The 15,196-nt window shown below is 51.5% G+C and overlaps 2 protein-coding genes across 4 annotated transcripts; both read left to right on the top strand.

Moving 5' to 3' along the window:
• The first annotated feature begins 1,850 nt into the window (after window positions 1-1,850).
• Window positions 1,851-3,137, top strand: IER3 (immediate early response 3). Its single transcript, XM_061195942.1, has 2 exons — window positions 1,851-2,097; window positions 2,197-3,137. The coding sequence occupies exons 1-2, from the start codon at window positions 1,888-1,890 to the stop codon at window positions 2,455-2,457; spliced, it is 471 nt and encodes a 156-aa protein (XP_061051925.1). The 5' UTR covers window positions 1,851-1,887; the 3' UTR covers window positions 2,458-3,137.
• Window positions 3,138-3,597: 460 nt separating this feature from the next.
• Window positions 3,598-14,937, top strand: FLOT1 (flotillin 1). Of its 3 annotated transcripts, none has more exons than XM_061195939.1 (13): window positions 3,598-3,769; window positions 4,102-4,158; window positions 4,458-4,533; window positions 4,621-4,711; window positions 4,938-5,081; window positions 5,219-5,338; window positions 5,427-5,522; window positions 5,735-5,887; window positions 12,366-12,547; window positions 12,705-12,750; window positions 12,872-13,009; window positions 13,259-13,423; window positions 14,548-14,937. In XM_061195939.1, exons 2-13 carry the CDS (start codon window positions 4,116-4,118, stop codon window positions 14,575-14,577), a joined length of 1,284 nt encoding a protein of 427 aa, XP_061051922.1. In that variant the 5' UTR covers window positions 3,598-3,769; window positions 4,102-4,115; the 3' UTR covers window positions 14,578-14,937. The 3 variants fall into 3 exon arrangements, with proteins under 3 accessions (XP_061051922.1, XP_061051923.1, XP_061051921.1); XM_061195940.1 differs by having other exon boundaries at window positions 4,059-4,158; XM_061195938.1 differs by having other exon boundaries at window positions 3,950-4,158.
• The last annotated feature ends 259 nt before the right edge of the window (window positions 14,938-15,196 follow it).

Genomic DNA, 15,196 nt, shown 5'->3' with positions numbered 1-15,196 from the left:
CCTTTTTTTAAAAAGTTTTGGCCTGGACTAGGGATCAAACCCACGCCCCCTGCAGTAGAAGCTCAGTCTTAACCACTGGACCACCAAGGAAGTCCTGCACTATTGTTTCTTGACTACTCCTCCTGTTTCTGCATTCCCTTCCTTCCCTAATCAGCAACTGTTTGAATCTGTCCTTTGGAACCCAGGGAAGGTCTAGGGGGGACATGGAAAGGCTTTGGTACCCAGGAGGGCCCCACAGGGTCCTGCTGGGTTTCAACACTACTCCATTACGGGAAACTTGTCCTGAGATTTGTATTTCTTGTGATTCCCCAAACACATCCTGTACTTTTCCAGCTCAAGGCCTTTGCTGATTCCATTCTCTTTCTCAGTCATCTTCCACATCTGACTCTGTGGTATCCCACCCACCATTTAAGGTCATCTCAAATGCCATTCTTCCCTGATGCCTCATGTGATTGATTAGACAGACAGGAACAGCAGCTCTATTGGGTTCCCCTTATACTTAGTCTTCCATTTTCTTGGAACCTGATGTGCTCGCTTAGCAGCATACATGCTGAAACCTACCTCAGTACTCAACAGTACCTTTTAACAGGGTGTCTGGCCCTGTTGAGTGCTCAAAAGATGTTAAATTCTGTGTCCATGAGCAGCTTTCTCTAAGGCAGTTATGAAAATGTGTCAATTCTCTCTTGTGTAATTATCATTACCACAACATTTGCATAATGTCTCACAGTTTAAATGTTCTTCACATAAACTTAAATCCAGATGGCTGCTAACTTCTCACCTTTGTATTTTGTGGTCCTCTGCTCCAGCCATGTATGAACATTTCTGCACATTGCTGGGTTGCCCCTGTGCAGTCTCTGCACCTTTGTTCTGTGTGTGTGTGATGTGCATATTGAAGGGGAGCAGAATATGCCACCCCAAAATGTGCCACTTTGGCATGTGGATTATTTGGAGCTGAAGGAAATCAAGACCCCCCCGAAGACAACTGCCTAAATAATTTAGGCAGGGGGCCTGGCCCAGAGATAGCTTTCATCTGAAAGACTTACCTGCTTAGCAGGGCAAACATCTAATTAGCAAACATCAGCTTTTATCATCTTCCTGTGAATTACCCACCTCCCCTTCAAGCCCCAGGCCTCTTTCCCATTCCTTAGGTCAAGATGGCATGTAAGCCTCAATGCCCGACTGCCTTTGAGTCTCAAGTCTTCATGGGCTCCTGTAAGTACGCAATTAAATTTGTTTTCTCCTGTTAATCTGTCCTATGTCTAATTATTAGACCAGCCAAAGAAACTAGAAGGAAAGGAGAAATTTTTCCGCCTCTACAATGTGGTGTGTGTGTGTGTGTGTGTGTGCGCGCTAAAGCAGGCAGGGTTGTGTCTGTCTGTGTGTGCTAGTGTGTTCATTTCTCTTAGGCATCTTGGCTATTTCTGTAGTGACTTCCCTCCTAGGCTGTGTGTTTTCTGTGTTCCTACAAACTTGTGAATGTGCACCTGTAACTGTGGTTCCTTGACTTTGCTGGGTCAGTATTGTAGTAGGATGGGCAGACTTCCTTATGTAACCCTTCCTGCCTCTCCAGAGATGGGGCTTGTGGCTGAACCTTCTCAAACTGTCTGTGAGCCCCTCTCCAGCTGCCACATGTCCCGACATGTGCCCGCAGTCCGGAATTTTACCCGCCTCCACTCACAACTCACACACTCACGACACACACTTGGGTGCCTACAGTTGCACTGGCCAAGTCTCCACCCCCTTCCTTTGCTTAAACTTCGGAATTTCCAGCCGACCGGCCAACCGCTCCCAGCAGCGGGTGGAGTTGAGAAGGGCCCGCCCAGTTCTCGGGGTACAAAACTAGCTCTGCAGGACTGCGCGGCCACTTGTCCTTCAGCTCAGAGCACAATGTGTCACTCTCGAAGCTCCCTCCCCACCATGACCGTCCTGCGGGCTCCGACACCGGTCCCCTCCACCAGCCCGGGACCCCAACGGGGCTCCGGTCCCGAGATCTTCACCTTCGACCCTCTCCCGGAGACTGCGGTGGCCCCCGCTGCGCGCCCCAGCGCCTCCCGCGGGCACCGAAAGCGCAGCCGTAGGGTCCTCTACCCACGAGTGGTGAGTGTCGCCGAAGTGGACAGCCCGGGGGAAGAGCAGGGTGAACCGCCGGACGCCGGGGCCCCGACCTGACCTGTTGCCTTTGTTATCTCCCCACAGGTCCGGCGTCAGCTGCCAGTCGAGGATCCGAACCCTGCCAAAAGGCTGCTCTTTCTCCTGCTCACCATCATCTTCTGCCAGATCCTGATGGCTGAAGAGGGTGTGTCGACACCCCTGGTCCCGGAGGACACTCCCAGCGCGCAGTCCCCCGCGCCCACCGTTGCGCCCCCGGTCCTCGAGCCCCTTAATCTGACCTCGGAGCCCTCGGACTACGCTTTGGACCTCAGCACTTTTCTCCAGCAACACCCGGCCGCCTTCTAACCGGACTCCCCACACCCCCAGAAGAATCTGAAAAACCAAGAAACACTGGATGTACCTGGTGCGAGAGAGAGCGTATCCCAAACTGGGACTCCCAAGGCAATTCGCACTCAGAACACCACAGCGGAGATGCCAGCCCGAGCCTGGGAGAGACAGGCACCGACATGCCGGGGCTAGGCCGGGTGGGGAAGGAGAGCGTCGTTATTTCTCATTGCTTCTAATAATATTTATATGTATTTATGTATGTCCCCCTAGGTGATGGAGGGGTGTATGTAATATTTATTTTAACTTATGCAGGAGTGCGAGATGTGCTCCTTGCTGCAAATGCAGATCTCTGGGTATTTATTGGGCTCTGGGGGATTGGTGGAGGCCGGCGCCCAGAACTGAGCGAGGCTGGGAAGAGGGATGGAGGAAACCCGGGTCCGAGAAGGCGCCCGGGCTGGGAGTCAAGGACGGTGGTGGGTCGTAGTAGGTTTAGCGGGTGACATACTCAGCCCTCCAGCATCTCAACTCGCGGGTCTACTGTGTGAGGCTTCGGCGGACCGTTGAAAATAAGGTCCTTGGCCTTCGATCTCCTCGAAGTTGCCCCCAAGGGGTGGCTGCGGGGTCGGTGGGCTGTCAGGGGGCGGCTATGCGGTCGCCCGGTATGTTCTGTGAACACAAATAAACTTGATTTACCGTCAGCAGTCATGTGAGTGTCTCTTTGCAAGCCATGGTCCCCCATTCCTCATGGCCTTCAAGCGCCTGGGCCCGGCCGGAGGAGCCGCGGCCAAGTCACCAGCGGGCGCTCCTCCCCGGGCCCCCGAGTCACGGAACCCAGCATCCAGTAATCGGATGCTGTCGTACGTTGCCCAGTCTGCGATTTTCCCAGTTTGTTCTCGAGGGGCAAATCCGAGGTGAGTCAATCTCCCTTGCCCCGGGGTGCCACACCCACTGAGGTCACGTCCCGTGGGGCGGGGCGTGGAGCGGTCTGGGCGGGGCTCCGGACCCCGGAAGGGCGGCGAATTGGGGGCCGCCCCATCCGACCCCGGGCTGGCTCTGCAGCCCGGGTGAGCCGGGGCCCGGGCGGGCTGCGGACCGGAGCGCGGCCTGCTGGGAAAGGGGCGGGCCGAGTGGGGGGGCGGTTGGTCCGCCGCGGGGGCGGGGTCGCGTCTGCCGCAGCGACAGGGTGCGGCCTGGTGGGGGGCAAGGGCGCCAGCGCGGGCCCAGCTCCCAGGCAGGCTGTGCGCGAGCGGCCCCTGCTCGGCTCACAGGTCCCCTGCGCGTCCCCGCCCTGCCCCGGACCCCGGCCAGGCTGCTGCCCGCGTCCGGGAAGGTAGGTGGGGGTGGGGTGGGGAGATGGAGTCGGGCTGTGGAGGAGCAGGGACGGTGGCGCAAGGGTCTGGGGGTCTCCAAGGGCCGGGAGAGCTTTATCAGATAAGGGGGAAACCGTCGTCACTGAAGGTGGGGCGCGGCAAGGGGCTGGGAGTCGCTGGGTGACTGCGAAATTTCACAGGGTAAAGCCTTAGCGGATCCGTGGGCGCGGAAGGGACTGGGCCGCGTTGTCTGCAGGCGGGGCGGGACTGACAGGAAAGCGAAAGGGTTCACTCCTGTGGATTCCACAGTGCCCCTTGCTATCAGCAAAGGCTTTCTCTCCTCCTCCTCCAGCTCCAGCCTGAGCCATGTTTTTCACCTGTGGCCCAAACGAGGCCATGGTGGTCTCCGGTAAGTATTGTTCTCTGCTCAGCCAGTGACCCCCAAGTCCCCGCATAGGTCTCTTCCCCCTCTCCCCACCAGCTCCCCAGCACCAGACCTTCTGCCCACCCCACCCCCATGGCTGCAAGCCACCCACTTGTGGTGATTCCCTGCCGCTATGCTTCCAAGGCCTACACTGCCCGCCGCTCCAGCCAGCGCCCAGATTTCTTCGTGGGGATTGCTCCCCCCTCCCTTCCCCAGTTGTCTTCCACATTCCAGCTCCACCGTGGCCACCGGCCACCACAGCTCATTGCCTCCTCACCGTGCAGGTTTCTGCCGGAGCCCCCCAGTCATGGTGGCTGGAGGACGTGTCTTTGTCCTGCCCTGCATCCAGCAAATCCAAAGGTAGGTAACAAGAGAACTAGGGAAAGGGAACCCCCCTTTTCTCTCTTTTCTCCTTTTCACACTGTCCACCCCTTCTTTTTCCCCTAGGATCTCTCTCAACACACTGACCCTCAATGTCAAGAGTGAAAAGGTTTACACTCGCCATGGGGTCCCCATCTCAGTCACTGGCATTGCCCAGGTGAGGCTTTCAGAGCCTTTCCCCCAAAGTCCACTCCCGCATCACCTTCTCTGTCCCCAGACATTAAGAATCTTCTGACCATGGCCTTCCCTACCTCTGCCTATGGAGAAATTTCTCTGCTAGTCTCAGCTTCTCCAGGGATCCCCAAGGCACTTGACTCTCCCTGCTTCCTCCCTGTCTTCATGAGACCTTCACCACACCCTCCCTAACCCTATTCTGGCTACAGGTGAAAATTCAGGGCCAGAACAAGGAAATGTTGGCAGCTGCTTGCCAGATGTTCCTGGGCAAGACGGAGGCTGAGATTGCCCACATCGCACTGGAGACGCTGGAGGGCCACCAGAGGGCTATCATGGCCCACATGACTGTGGAGGTGGGCCTGAGCGCAGGGAAAGATCTGGAAGGGATGCCAGAGTGAGAGGGGCCTAAGGACCGAGCTAGTCTGTAGGAGACAGTGGTCAGAGGATCTGAGAGCTTACGTTCCTTCTTCCCTCCATCGTGTTATCCTAGGAAATCTATAAGGACAGGCAGAAATTCTCAGAGCAGGTTTTCAAAGTGGCCTCCTCGGACCTGGTCAACATGGGCATCAGCGTGGTCAGCTACACCCTGAAGGACATTCATGACGATCAGGTAAACCTAGGCAGTTGCTTCTCCCCGCTTTCCTGCTCCCATCTGTTAAACCTTCCCGAGGACTGTGATATCTGCAACTCTCCCACAGGACTATTTGCACTCCTTGGGGAAGGCTCGAACAGCTCAAGTCCAAAAAGATGCTCGGATTGGGGAAGCGGAGGCCAAGAGAGACGCTGGGATCCGGGTGAGAGATCTGGGGGTTGCTTGGTCACCATGGGCTTATTGTGCACCTGGTGGAAGAGGGGATGGCATGGGGGCTGGTGGAGCAGGGTTGGCAGAAGATATAAATGAGGCCGGGCCTGGGGTGAAGACAGAGGAGCTTGGTGGAGAGCAGGCTCTCTCCCTGGGGCCTTCCCCTCCCTACTCTGACTCCCTGCCTGATCTCTGCATGGACAGGAGGCCAAAGCCAAGCAGGAAAAGGTGTCTGCTCAGTACCTGAGTGAGATCGAGATGGCCAAGGCGCAGAGGGACTATGAGCTCAAGAAGGCTGCATATGACATTGAGGTCAACACCCGCCGAGCACAGGCTGACCTGGCCTATCAGCTTCAGGTCAGAGCCCCCATGCTGGCCCGGTGGCCAGGCTGGACTTCACTCCCTCCCCGTTCTTCTCAGGCCACCACTCTCTCTCATATTCTAACTCTGATCCCCTTATTCTGGCCCTCCATTTCTGACCCCACTGTTCCTTATGAGGAAGATTTAAAAGACCTAAACGTTTCAGCTGAAAAGCAAAGAAAAGGCCTAGAAAGGATGCGCTCGATAGGGCTGATCACGGGCTTGGGGCAGGTTGTGCCCTGTGCCAGGGCACCTGGATGAGGGGGGGAACCAGAGCTAAGGTCCAACCATGCTCCACATCGGGCCTGGGTGAATGGGTCTGCATCCACCCAGAGGAAGGGGTGCCTTTTTCTAATTTGCACAGGGGTACTCCGTGGGCCCACAGCAGCCCTGGTGATCACAGAAGTGTGTGAGGAAGGAAAACGTGGACTTGGGCTTTGAATCCCACAAAATGAGACATGGGGGCCCTTGAAAATGCAGGGAGGTGTAGTCGATCCTCATCATTTGTGGATCCCATATTTGAGAATTTACCTCATCACTAAAATGTATTTTTTGTACCGATGACCATTTGCAAACATGCCCAGAGTGGAGAAAAATTTGAGTTGCCCGATATGTGCTTCCCAGTTGAGGTTGAACAAGAAGATGTTCTGCCTTCTTGTTTCGGCTCATACTGTAAACAGTGTCATTTTCATAGTATATTCACTGCCACATTTTTTGCACTTTTGTGCTTTTTTTTGGTGATTTCACAGTTTAAAATGTACCCGAATGTAGTGCTGAAGTGCCGTCTAGTGTTCCTAAGTGCAAGAAGGCTGTGATGTGCCTGATGGAGAAGATATGTGTGTTAGATAAGCTTCTTTTAGGTATGAGTTACAGTGCTGCTGGCCATGAGTTCATTGTTAATGAATCAACAGATATGTTACATATGGTGTCTTTAAGCAGAAACACATAAAACAAGGATATATAGGACTTCCCTGGCGGTCCAGTGGTTAAGACTCCGTGCTTCCAGTGCAGGTGGTGTGGGTTCGATCCCTGGTCGGGGAACTAAGATCCCACATGCTGCACATCTCAGCCAAAAAAGAGGATATATATTGATCTGTTTATCTGTTATGACCAGAGGCTCACAGGAACCTAAACCTGTATTTCCCTTAGGAACAAAATAAGTGTTTTGTTAATTCAGTGTTTATGGCTACTTTATAAAACAGAACTACCATAAATAACGAGAATCAACTGTACTCTGAGACCTTTACCCAAAGGGTAGCAATATTATGAAATTCATTTTTGCCAAGAGTTGGTACAGGGTGAAATTATGAAATGCAACACATCTTTAGTTATGATGTTAAATCCCTGGATGGCTTGACAGGTACCTGAGTGTGGCATAGTACTTTGCTACTCAAAGTGTGGTCTGCCTCCCAGCAACATCAATATCCCTGGGAAGCTTGTTAGAAATACAAAATCTGAGGCTCCAGCCCAACTGACCAAGTCAGAATCTGTATTTTAACAAAATCCCTAGGTGATTCATGTATTGATACACATTGGAGTTTGAGAAGCATTAACATAGTGGAAACCACCAGCTTGGGTGGGACTTAACCCACCCAAGGATAAGGTCCTTAATCTTCTTCTCAACATGGCTCTCCTTGTCTGCATATCAAAGGGTTGGGCTGGTTTGGGTTCTGTTCAGCTTTTATTAGTTCCTCATTTTGTGCCAGCCAGGCTTTGTGCTAGGTGCTGGGGAAATAAGGATTTACTCAACAGGTATCTGTTAAATGCCTGTTATGTGCCAGGCATTGTTTTGGAGGTGAGTATATAAGTATGAATGAGACAGAATAAGATTCCTGCCCTCATGGAGCTTTACATTATAATACACGAAACCACTAATAAGCAAATAACCTTCACTGGCTCTAATTACATGAAGTGCTATGAAGGAAATACATGGGTGGTACTTTACTGGGGGGATACTCTATTAGGTCGGGGGTGATCAGAGAAAGCTTCGGTGAGGAAGTGATATATGAGATAAACCCTGAAGATGAGAAAGAGCCAACGATGTAAAGAGTTGTGGGCCAAGAACATTCTAGTCCAGTGCTGTTCAAATAGAACTTTCTGAAATGATGGAAATGCTCTATTTCTGTGCTGTGATGTTGAGCACTTGTAATGTGGCTCGTGTGACTGAGGAACTGAATTTTTTAATTTTTTATTTTGATTTAAATAGCTATATGTGGCAAGTGACTAGGCAGGGGACTGGCACATGCAAAGACCCTGATGTAGCAAAGAGCTCGGCGTGTCCCAGGAACAGAAAGGAGGTTTCTGATCCAGTATGGCTGGTGTGCTGTGAGTAGGGAGAGGCAGGCGGGACCAGGTCTCCTAGGGTTCGGGTGGCCGTGATGGAGACTTAGAAGATTCAAAGCACAATGGGAAGCTATTGGAGAACTTTAAGCAGGGAGGTGCTCTGGTCTAATTTTACATTTTTACAAGGATCAGTACAGCTGTTATGTGGAGAATTGATTGTCAAAAGAGAAGAGAAGGGGGCTTCCCTGGTGGCGCAGTGGTTAAGAATCCGCCTGCCAACACAGGGCACACGGGTTGGAGCTCTGGTCCGGGAAGATCCCACATGTCGTGGAGCAACTGAGTCCGTGCGCCACAACTACTGAGCCTGTGCTGTAGAGCCCGCAAACCACAACTACTAAAGACCGCGCGCCTAGAGCCCGTGCTCCGCAACAAGAGAAGCCACCGCAATGAGAAGCCCGCGCACTGCAACGAAGAATAGCCCCCGCTCGCTGCAACTAGAACAGCAACGAAGACCCAACGCAGCCAAAAATAAATAAATTAAATAAATAAATTAAAAAAAAAAAAAAAAAAAGAGGAAGCAGGGAGATGAGTTAGAAGGTTTTTCCAAGATGATGGATTGCTTAAATGCAGCTAATTGCACTCCCTCTTAAAACCTCACTAAATCCACATAAGGTGATTAAAAAAAAAAATAGATGGAAAGAATAGGAACAGAAGCAACAGAAACCATAGCATCATTTTGGATGCTGGAAAGCCGTGGTAATTGACCAAGGAGGTCTGAGACAGCTGAGCCCAAAGCTGCAGGGGAGAAAACAATGAAATGATCTGAGGCTCAGGAGCTGGCAGCACCAGGGGCCTCTGGAGCTGTGATGAAGACTGTTGAAATAAGGAGAAACAGGTGAAAAGTGACTTCTCAGAGCGCTCTGGCTCCCTGCCTCTGGGTAATGCTCCCTTCTCTGCCCCATTAGACTTCTGGAGGTTTATTATCTGATGAGAGTAAACCAGAGGACATGACCTGGGGCCAGCCAGACACAGGTGAGGGCCTAAGTACTTAACCAGTAACAGGCATGAAGAGACTGTCTGCCTATTGAATGCTGAATACTGACCACTTCCCCTAACCACTCACCCCACATGGCTCTCAGAACCCCCATCTTCCAAAGAAGAGATCAGAAGACTGCTCTGGGGAACATGACCAATCCAAGATGAAAGACTTGAAGATCCTGAATCTGAGGTTCCTCAGCAGATGAACTGCCTAGGTAAGCCTAGATTGAAGCTCAAAGCCAACGAGCCTCGCCCACATACCCATAGTTTCCCTTCAGTGTTTCAGACCTTCCTCCCTGTGAGCAGACAAGCAAGGAATCCCTGACATATGAGGGATCCTGCAACATGGAAAACAGGCCAAAACCACAAGCAGAGCAAAGCAATTTGAAGGATACATACTATGCAGGGAGAAGAAAGCTTAAAAAAAAAAAATTAATATCCTCAGTGATAAGAGAGTAATTCACATCTAGGAAATCAGGACATAGAAAACAAAAAGCTTTTAGAAATTAATAAGATGGAAGAACTGAAAAAAAAATCACAGTGGAAGAGAAATTCTAATAAATTTCCCAGAAAATAAAACAAGACAGAAGGAAACATCAGAAGGAAATCATCAGTGAAAAGATTCAAACATGTTTATCTGACTTTCTGGATTGAAATGGTCCACCAAGTGCCCAAAACAGTGAATGAAAAACATCTACCTTGAAGAACATCACTGTGAAATTTCAGAACACTGAGAATAAAGAAAAGAACTATAAAGCTTCCAGAGAGAATGAACAGATCTCAAGCAAAGGGTCAGGCATCAGAATGACTTCAGATTTCTCAAGAAGCTAGAAGACTCTGGAACAATGCCTTAAAAATTCTGGTGGAAGATTAGTAACAACCTAGTAACCTGTACTCAACCTAATCGTCATTCAAATAGAAGAGTGGAATGGGGCTTCCCTGGTGGCGCAGTGGTTAGGAATCCACCTGCCAAGGCAGGGGACACGGGTTCGTGCCCCGGTCTGGGAAGATCCCACATGCCGCGGAGCGGCTAGGCCTGTGAGCCACAACTACTGAGCCTGCGCGTCTGGAGCCTGTGCTCCGCAACGGGAGAGGCCGCGACAGTGAGAGGCCTGCGCACCGCGATGAAGAGTGGCCCCTGCTCTCCGCAACTGGAGAAAGCCCTTGCACAGAAACGAAGACCCAACGCAGCCATAAATAAATAAATAAATAAATAAATTTATTTAAAAAAAGAAAAAAGAAATTGAGAATATAGTTTAAAAAAAAAAAGAGTGGAGTGAAAATCTCAGAGAAGCAAGATCTGAAAAAACTTATTGCCCACATACTTTTTTTTTTTTTTTTTAATTAATTAACTAATTTTTGGCTGCATTGGGTCTTCGTTGCTGCACGCGGGCTTTCTCTAGTTGCGGTGAGCGGGGACCACTCTTCGTTGCGGTGCACGGGCTTCTCATTGTGGTGGCTTCTCTTGTTGTGGAGCACGGGCTCTAGGCGCACGGGCTTCAGTAGTTGTGGCTTGCAGGCTCTAGAGCGCAGGCTCAGTAGTTGTGGTGCACGGGCTTAGTTGCTCCGCAGCATGTGGGATCTTCCCAGACTAGGGATCGAACCCGTGTCCCCTGCATTGGCAGGTGGATTCTTAACCACTGCGCCACCAGGGAAGTCCTCCACATACTGTTTCTGAGGGAGCTGCCGGAGGTTGAGTCTGAAGAAGAGAGAGAAGGAGGGGTGGGTAGGCTCCAACACAGGAACACCGTGATGCTGCACATGGGGGCCAAGAGCAACTAGTCCAGTTTGGAACAGGTTTGAACTTTTAGGGTCAAAGACAGTACAGGGTGCCACATCCAGAAGCACCCTTCCTCTGGAGTGAACAGATGGGTGTTCACTGTAAAGGCAGGGGCACCATCTCTTGTGTTGATGAGCCCCACAGGGAAGATGGTGCACGTCTGAGCCAGAGCAATGAAGCAAGAAGTGTGTTCCTCCCCCGAACCTCTCCTCACTGACATCTTGGCAAGAGCCTTCTGATCCCTCTTCTCTGCAAGAGATAAGAAAATGAAATCTGCCTAAGTAAGAGGAAGTCTGTGTATACATGTTCTTGTAGTTGCTTACAGTATCCCGGGAAGGATACACGACAAGCTGGTCATGGTGGTGGTTTCAGGGGAAGTGAACCAACCAGGTGGCTTGAGAAATAGGTGGGAGGAAACCTTGCTTATCACTGTTTACTTTTTTTTAAAATTTGGACCACATACAAAAGATAAAAATGACACACACACAGCCCCCAAAAAGATAGTTGGTGAGAGAAAAAAAAAAAAAAGAAAGTTGGTGAGAGAACTTTTCAGGAGTTAGTTGACAGTGGCTTGCACTAAGGTAACCGCCACACAGATGGAGAGAAGTGCATGGATTTGAGCGTGACTGGAGGTGGAGGATGGCCACCATGCACTCAGTGCCCACCAGGTGTTCATACTCTAGAGGGAGACTTGGTGGAGAAACAAGGTGATAGGAGTTCAGTGGAGGGATACTTCACCTGGCCTGAGGGAGAACAGCGGCTGGGTTCCAGCCCTATCCAGCCCTGATGCTGAGACTACGTGGGGAACAGCCCTAACCGTTGATATTGGCTCTGATAGGGAAGATCAGGCCACCCCCCCTCGCGCCCCAGGCCATGCCTTGGATCTGTACGGGAAATGGACTCCCTTGGGCAGGCTGAACCCACTGGGACCGCCTTCATGTGCCTGCTCTATTTTTTTTTTTTTTTTTTTGAATTGACACAGTATCAAGTCTTTTTTTTTTTAAGTAAGTAATTTATTTATTTTTGGCTGCACTGGGTCTTCGTTGCGTGCAGGCTTTCTCTAGTTGCGGCGAGTGGGGGCTACTCTTCGTTGCGGTGCGCGGGCTTCTCATTGCGGTGGCTTCTCTTGTTGCGGAGCACGGGCTCTAGGTGCGTGGGCTACAGTAGTTGTGGCCAAGGCACGTAGGATCTTCCCAGACCAGGGCTCAAACCCATGTCCCCTGCATTGGCAGGCGGATTCTTAACCACTGCGCCACCAGGGAAGTCCCCCTGCTCTATTTTTATATCCCGCCCTGGAGCCCCGGCCCTAGCTTCCCTGCCTGCTTCCTGGCCGCTTGCTCTTCAGCTCTGACTCTGAGCATCCCTCCTTCCCAGGTGGCCAAGACGAAGCAGCAGATCGAGGAGCAGCGGGTCCAGGTGCAGGTGGTGGAGCGGGCCCAGCAGGTGGCAGTGCAGGAGCAGGAGATCGCCCGCCGGGAGAAGGAGCTGGAGGCCCGCGTGCGGAAGCCAGCGGAAGCCGAGCGCTACAAGCTGGAGCGCCTAGCAGCGGCAGAGAAGTAAACACCCCTTCCTGGCCCCCTGCGGCTCCTTCACCACCTGGGCGCCCCCAGGCGAATTGCTGAGGCCTTCTTTACCTGTACTCCTCCTGTGGAGTCTTTCTCCCAGAGCGAGGGCTCTTCCTCAGCTCCTCCCTCCACTCCCTTCTCTGCCCAGGTCCCAGCTGATCATGCAGGCAGAGGCAGAAGCCGAGTCTGTGCGGGTGAGTCAGCAGGTGGCTCTTGCCGGCTTGTGGAGGGAGTGGGATTGTGCTGGGATTGTGCTGGGATTTCTTGTCCTTAACTACCGCCATCAGTACCCCAGGCGTCCTGTACCCTCCTCAGATGCGTGGGGAAGCCGAGGCCTTTGCTGTAGGGGCCCGAGCCCGGGCCGAGGCTGAGCAGATGGCCAAGAAGGCAGAGGCATTCCAGCTGTACCAGGAGGCTGCTCAGTTGGACATGCTGCTGGAGAAGCTGCCCCAGGTCTGGGGGTCGTGTGGACAAAAGCAGAGGAGGGACAGGAAGAGGGAATGAGGGGTGGGGGAAATGAGGGGCTGGGAGAGAACCAGGCTAGGGGCCATAAATTGGGGGTGAGAATTACAAGCCAGTGACCAGAGTGAGGGAGGGTGATCCTCACAAAAGTGAAGGACAGGGATCTTAAAAGCCAGAGTAAGGAGTCTTAGGATGGGTGTGGTCAGACTGCAGGTGCTGAGTGGGCATCTTACCTACCAGGTGGCAGAGGAGATCAGTGGTCCCTTGACCTCGGCCAATAAGATCACACTGGTGTCCAGTGGAAGTGGGGCCATGGGGGCGGCCAAAGTGACTGGGGAAGTGCTGGACATCCTGAGCCGCCTGCCGGAGAGCGTGGAGAGACTCACAGGCGTCAGCATCTCCCAGGTGAGGGTTTCTAGGGCGGGGGCTGTGGAGCCGAATCGCCAGGTTCTTATGGCATGTGATGCAGCGGGCCTAGCATGGGGCCAGCACCCAGGAGGCCTGGGGGCCGCTGACGTTTATTAATTGCTTTCTGTGTGCCAGACACAGTGCTAAGCTTCTACACAAATGGTTTAAAATTTTTTTTAAATCAAACTTCCTTTGGGGTATGTAGGGTTTTACAAAGTAAAGAAACTGAACTTCCAGTTTAGCCCATGTCATACAGCTGGTGAAGCTGGGCTTCAAACCCAGGCCAGCTATCTCTGGAGCCTGTGCTCTTGGCCACCCCACTAGTAGAAGGAACTAGCTGCAGCCTGTTGACAATTAATTCCAAGGCATATCACTGCTTTTCTTGGTGCCTGTTTATTCACCTGTAGATTATGGTAGAGATCAGAGAGTAGGACCTAGAGCCAGACTGTTTTGGTGTGAATCGTGGCCCCAATGCATGCTAACTGTGACCTTGGAAAAGTTAATCTTCTCTGCACCTGTTTCTTCACCTTAAAACTGGGTTAATAAAAGTAACTACCCTGTTGAATTGTTAAGGGGATTAAATGAGTAGATATTTGCAGTGTTTAGAACAGTGCCTAGCATGTAGGAAGTACTATATAAGCGTGTTAAAGGACTTCGCTGGCAGTCCGGGGTGGTTAATACTCCACGTTCCCAATGCAGGGGGTGTGGGTTCGATCCCTGGTCGGGGAACTAAGATCCCACATTCTGCACAGCCAAAACAACAACAAAAACAAAACAGTGTGTTAAATAAAAAAATGCATATATAAATAAAAGCACCAGACTGAATCAGTGACCTTCGAGCTGGGTTCCTTGGAGTCTCCTTGAGGTCTGTAGTGGATAATTGGGAGCTAAGGAGGGCCTGTGCAAGCAGGGATCTGGCTCCCTTCACCCCTTTGCAGTAAGTAATTCATTATTATACAAGAATCCAAATGACTGCTTGGCAAAGGGGGTGAGGTCGGGTACCAGAAAAAACTAGAATACTCATGGAAGTATGCGTCCTCCCTGCAGCCTGTTCATCCAGATGGGAGCCTGGGAGAGCAGGGCACCTGGTTCCCATAGTCATCACTGTTGTCTTTTGCCAGGTGAACCACAAGCCTCTGAGAACAGCCTGAGCCCTCGACCTTCGCGATGCCCAGCCTCATAACTCAAGTTGCCTGAATGGTCCCAATATTGCATGCACTTCAGCTGGCTCCCCAAGCACATCGTTTGACAGCGGAGTTCCACCGCTTGTCTCTCCTTGCCAAATAGCCTGTCCCTTGCCTTGGAAGGGAAGGGTTGCTCCCTTTTCCAGCCCCGTACTGCAGACTGCCAGTCCCGCAGGGGTCCCATGCCAGCCTTCTGATGATCCCACCCCCAACTTATTTAACTTAATCTACTGTCTGAGCCTGTTGTCCAGAATTCTTCCTTGACCAAGCCTTGAGGGGTGGTCTGCAGGTTCTCAACTTTGTCAAATAAATTGCTATTAATAAGTACTGATACTTATGAACAGTTAATACAGCAGAACTAATTCAAAATGAATGCTAGAATGTAGCTTTTGCCTTTGCATTCAATAGGCTTTTTACAATGGGAAAGAGGCAGTAGTTACTTGTATGTTAAGTTATAGAATTAATCCCCCTCCCAACCCTGAAGTTCCTTATAGTCAGCAAAGCATGCTGAAGTGGAAGCAATATCAATAATTGCATTAGTCCCTAGAATTACTGAAAATACGGCCAAGGGAAATTGTTACATTTG

Source organism: Eubalaena glacialis, chromosome 7 (assembly GCF_028564815.1).
Source record: "Eubalaena glacialis isolate mEubGla1 chromosome 7, mEubGla1.1.hap2.+ XY, whole genome shotgun sequence".
NCBI classification, from domain to species: domain Eukaryota; kingdom Metazoa; phylum Chordata; class Mammalia; order Artiodactyla; family Balaenidae; genus Eubalaena; species Eubalaena glacialis.
The sequence above is the reverse complement of the archived record's forward strand: the minus strand, read 5'-3'. Positions and strand labels throughout refer to the sequence as shown.

Coding starts and splice junctions, on each gene's coding strand:
- FLOT1 (XM_061195939.1), top strand. CDS start 4,116: ATGTTTTTCACCTGTGGCCCAAACGAGGCCATGGTGGTCTCCG. Junction 4,712..4,937: donor CAGTCACTGGCATTGCCCAG/GTGAGGCTTTCA, acceptor TTCTGGCTACAG/GTGAAAATTCAGGGCCAGAA. Junction 5,888..12,365: donor ACCTGGCCTATCAGCTTCAG/GTCAGAGCCCCC, acceptor CCTCCTTCCCAG/GTGGCCAAGACGAAGCAGCA.
- IER3 (XM_061195942.1), top strand. CDS start 1,888: ATGTGTCACTCTCGAAGCTCCCTCCCCACCATGACCGTCCTGCGGGCT. Junction 2,098..2,196: donor GGGTCCTCTACCCACGAGTG/GTGAGTGTCGCC, acceptor ATCTCCCCACAG/GTCCGGCGTCAGCTGCCAGT.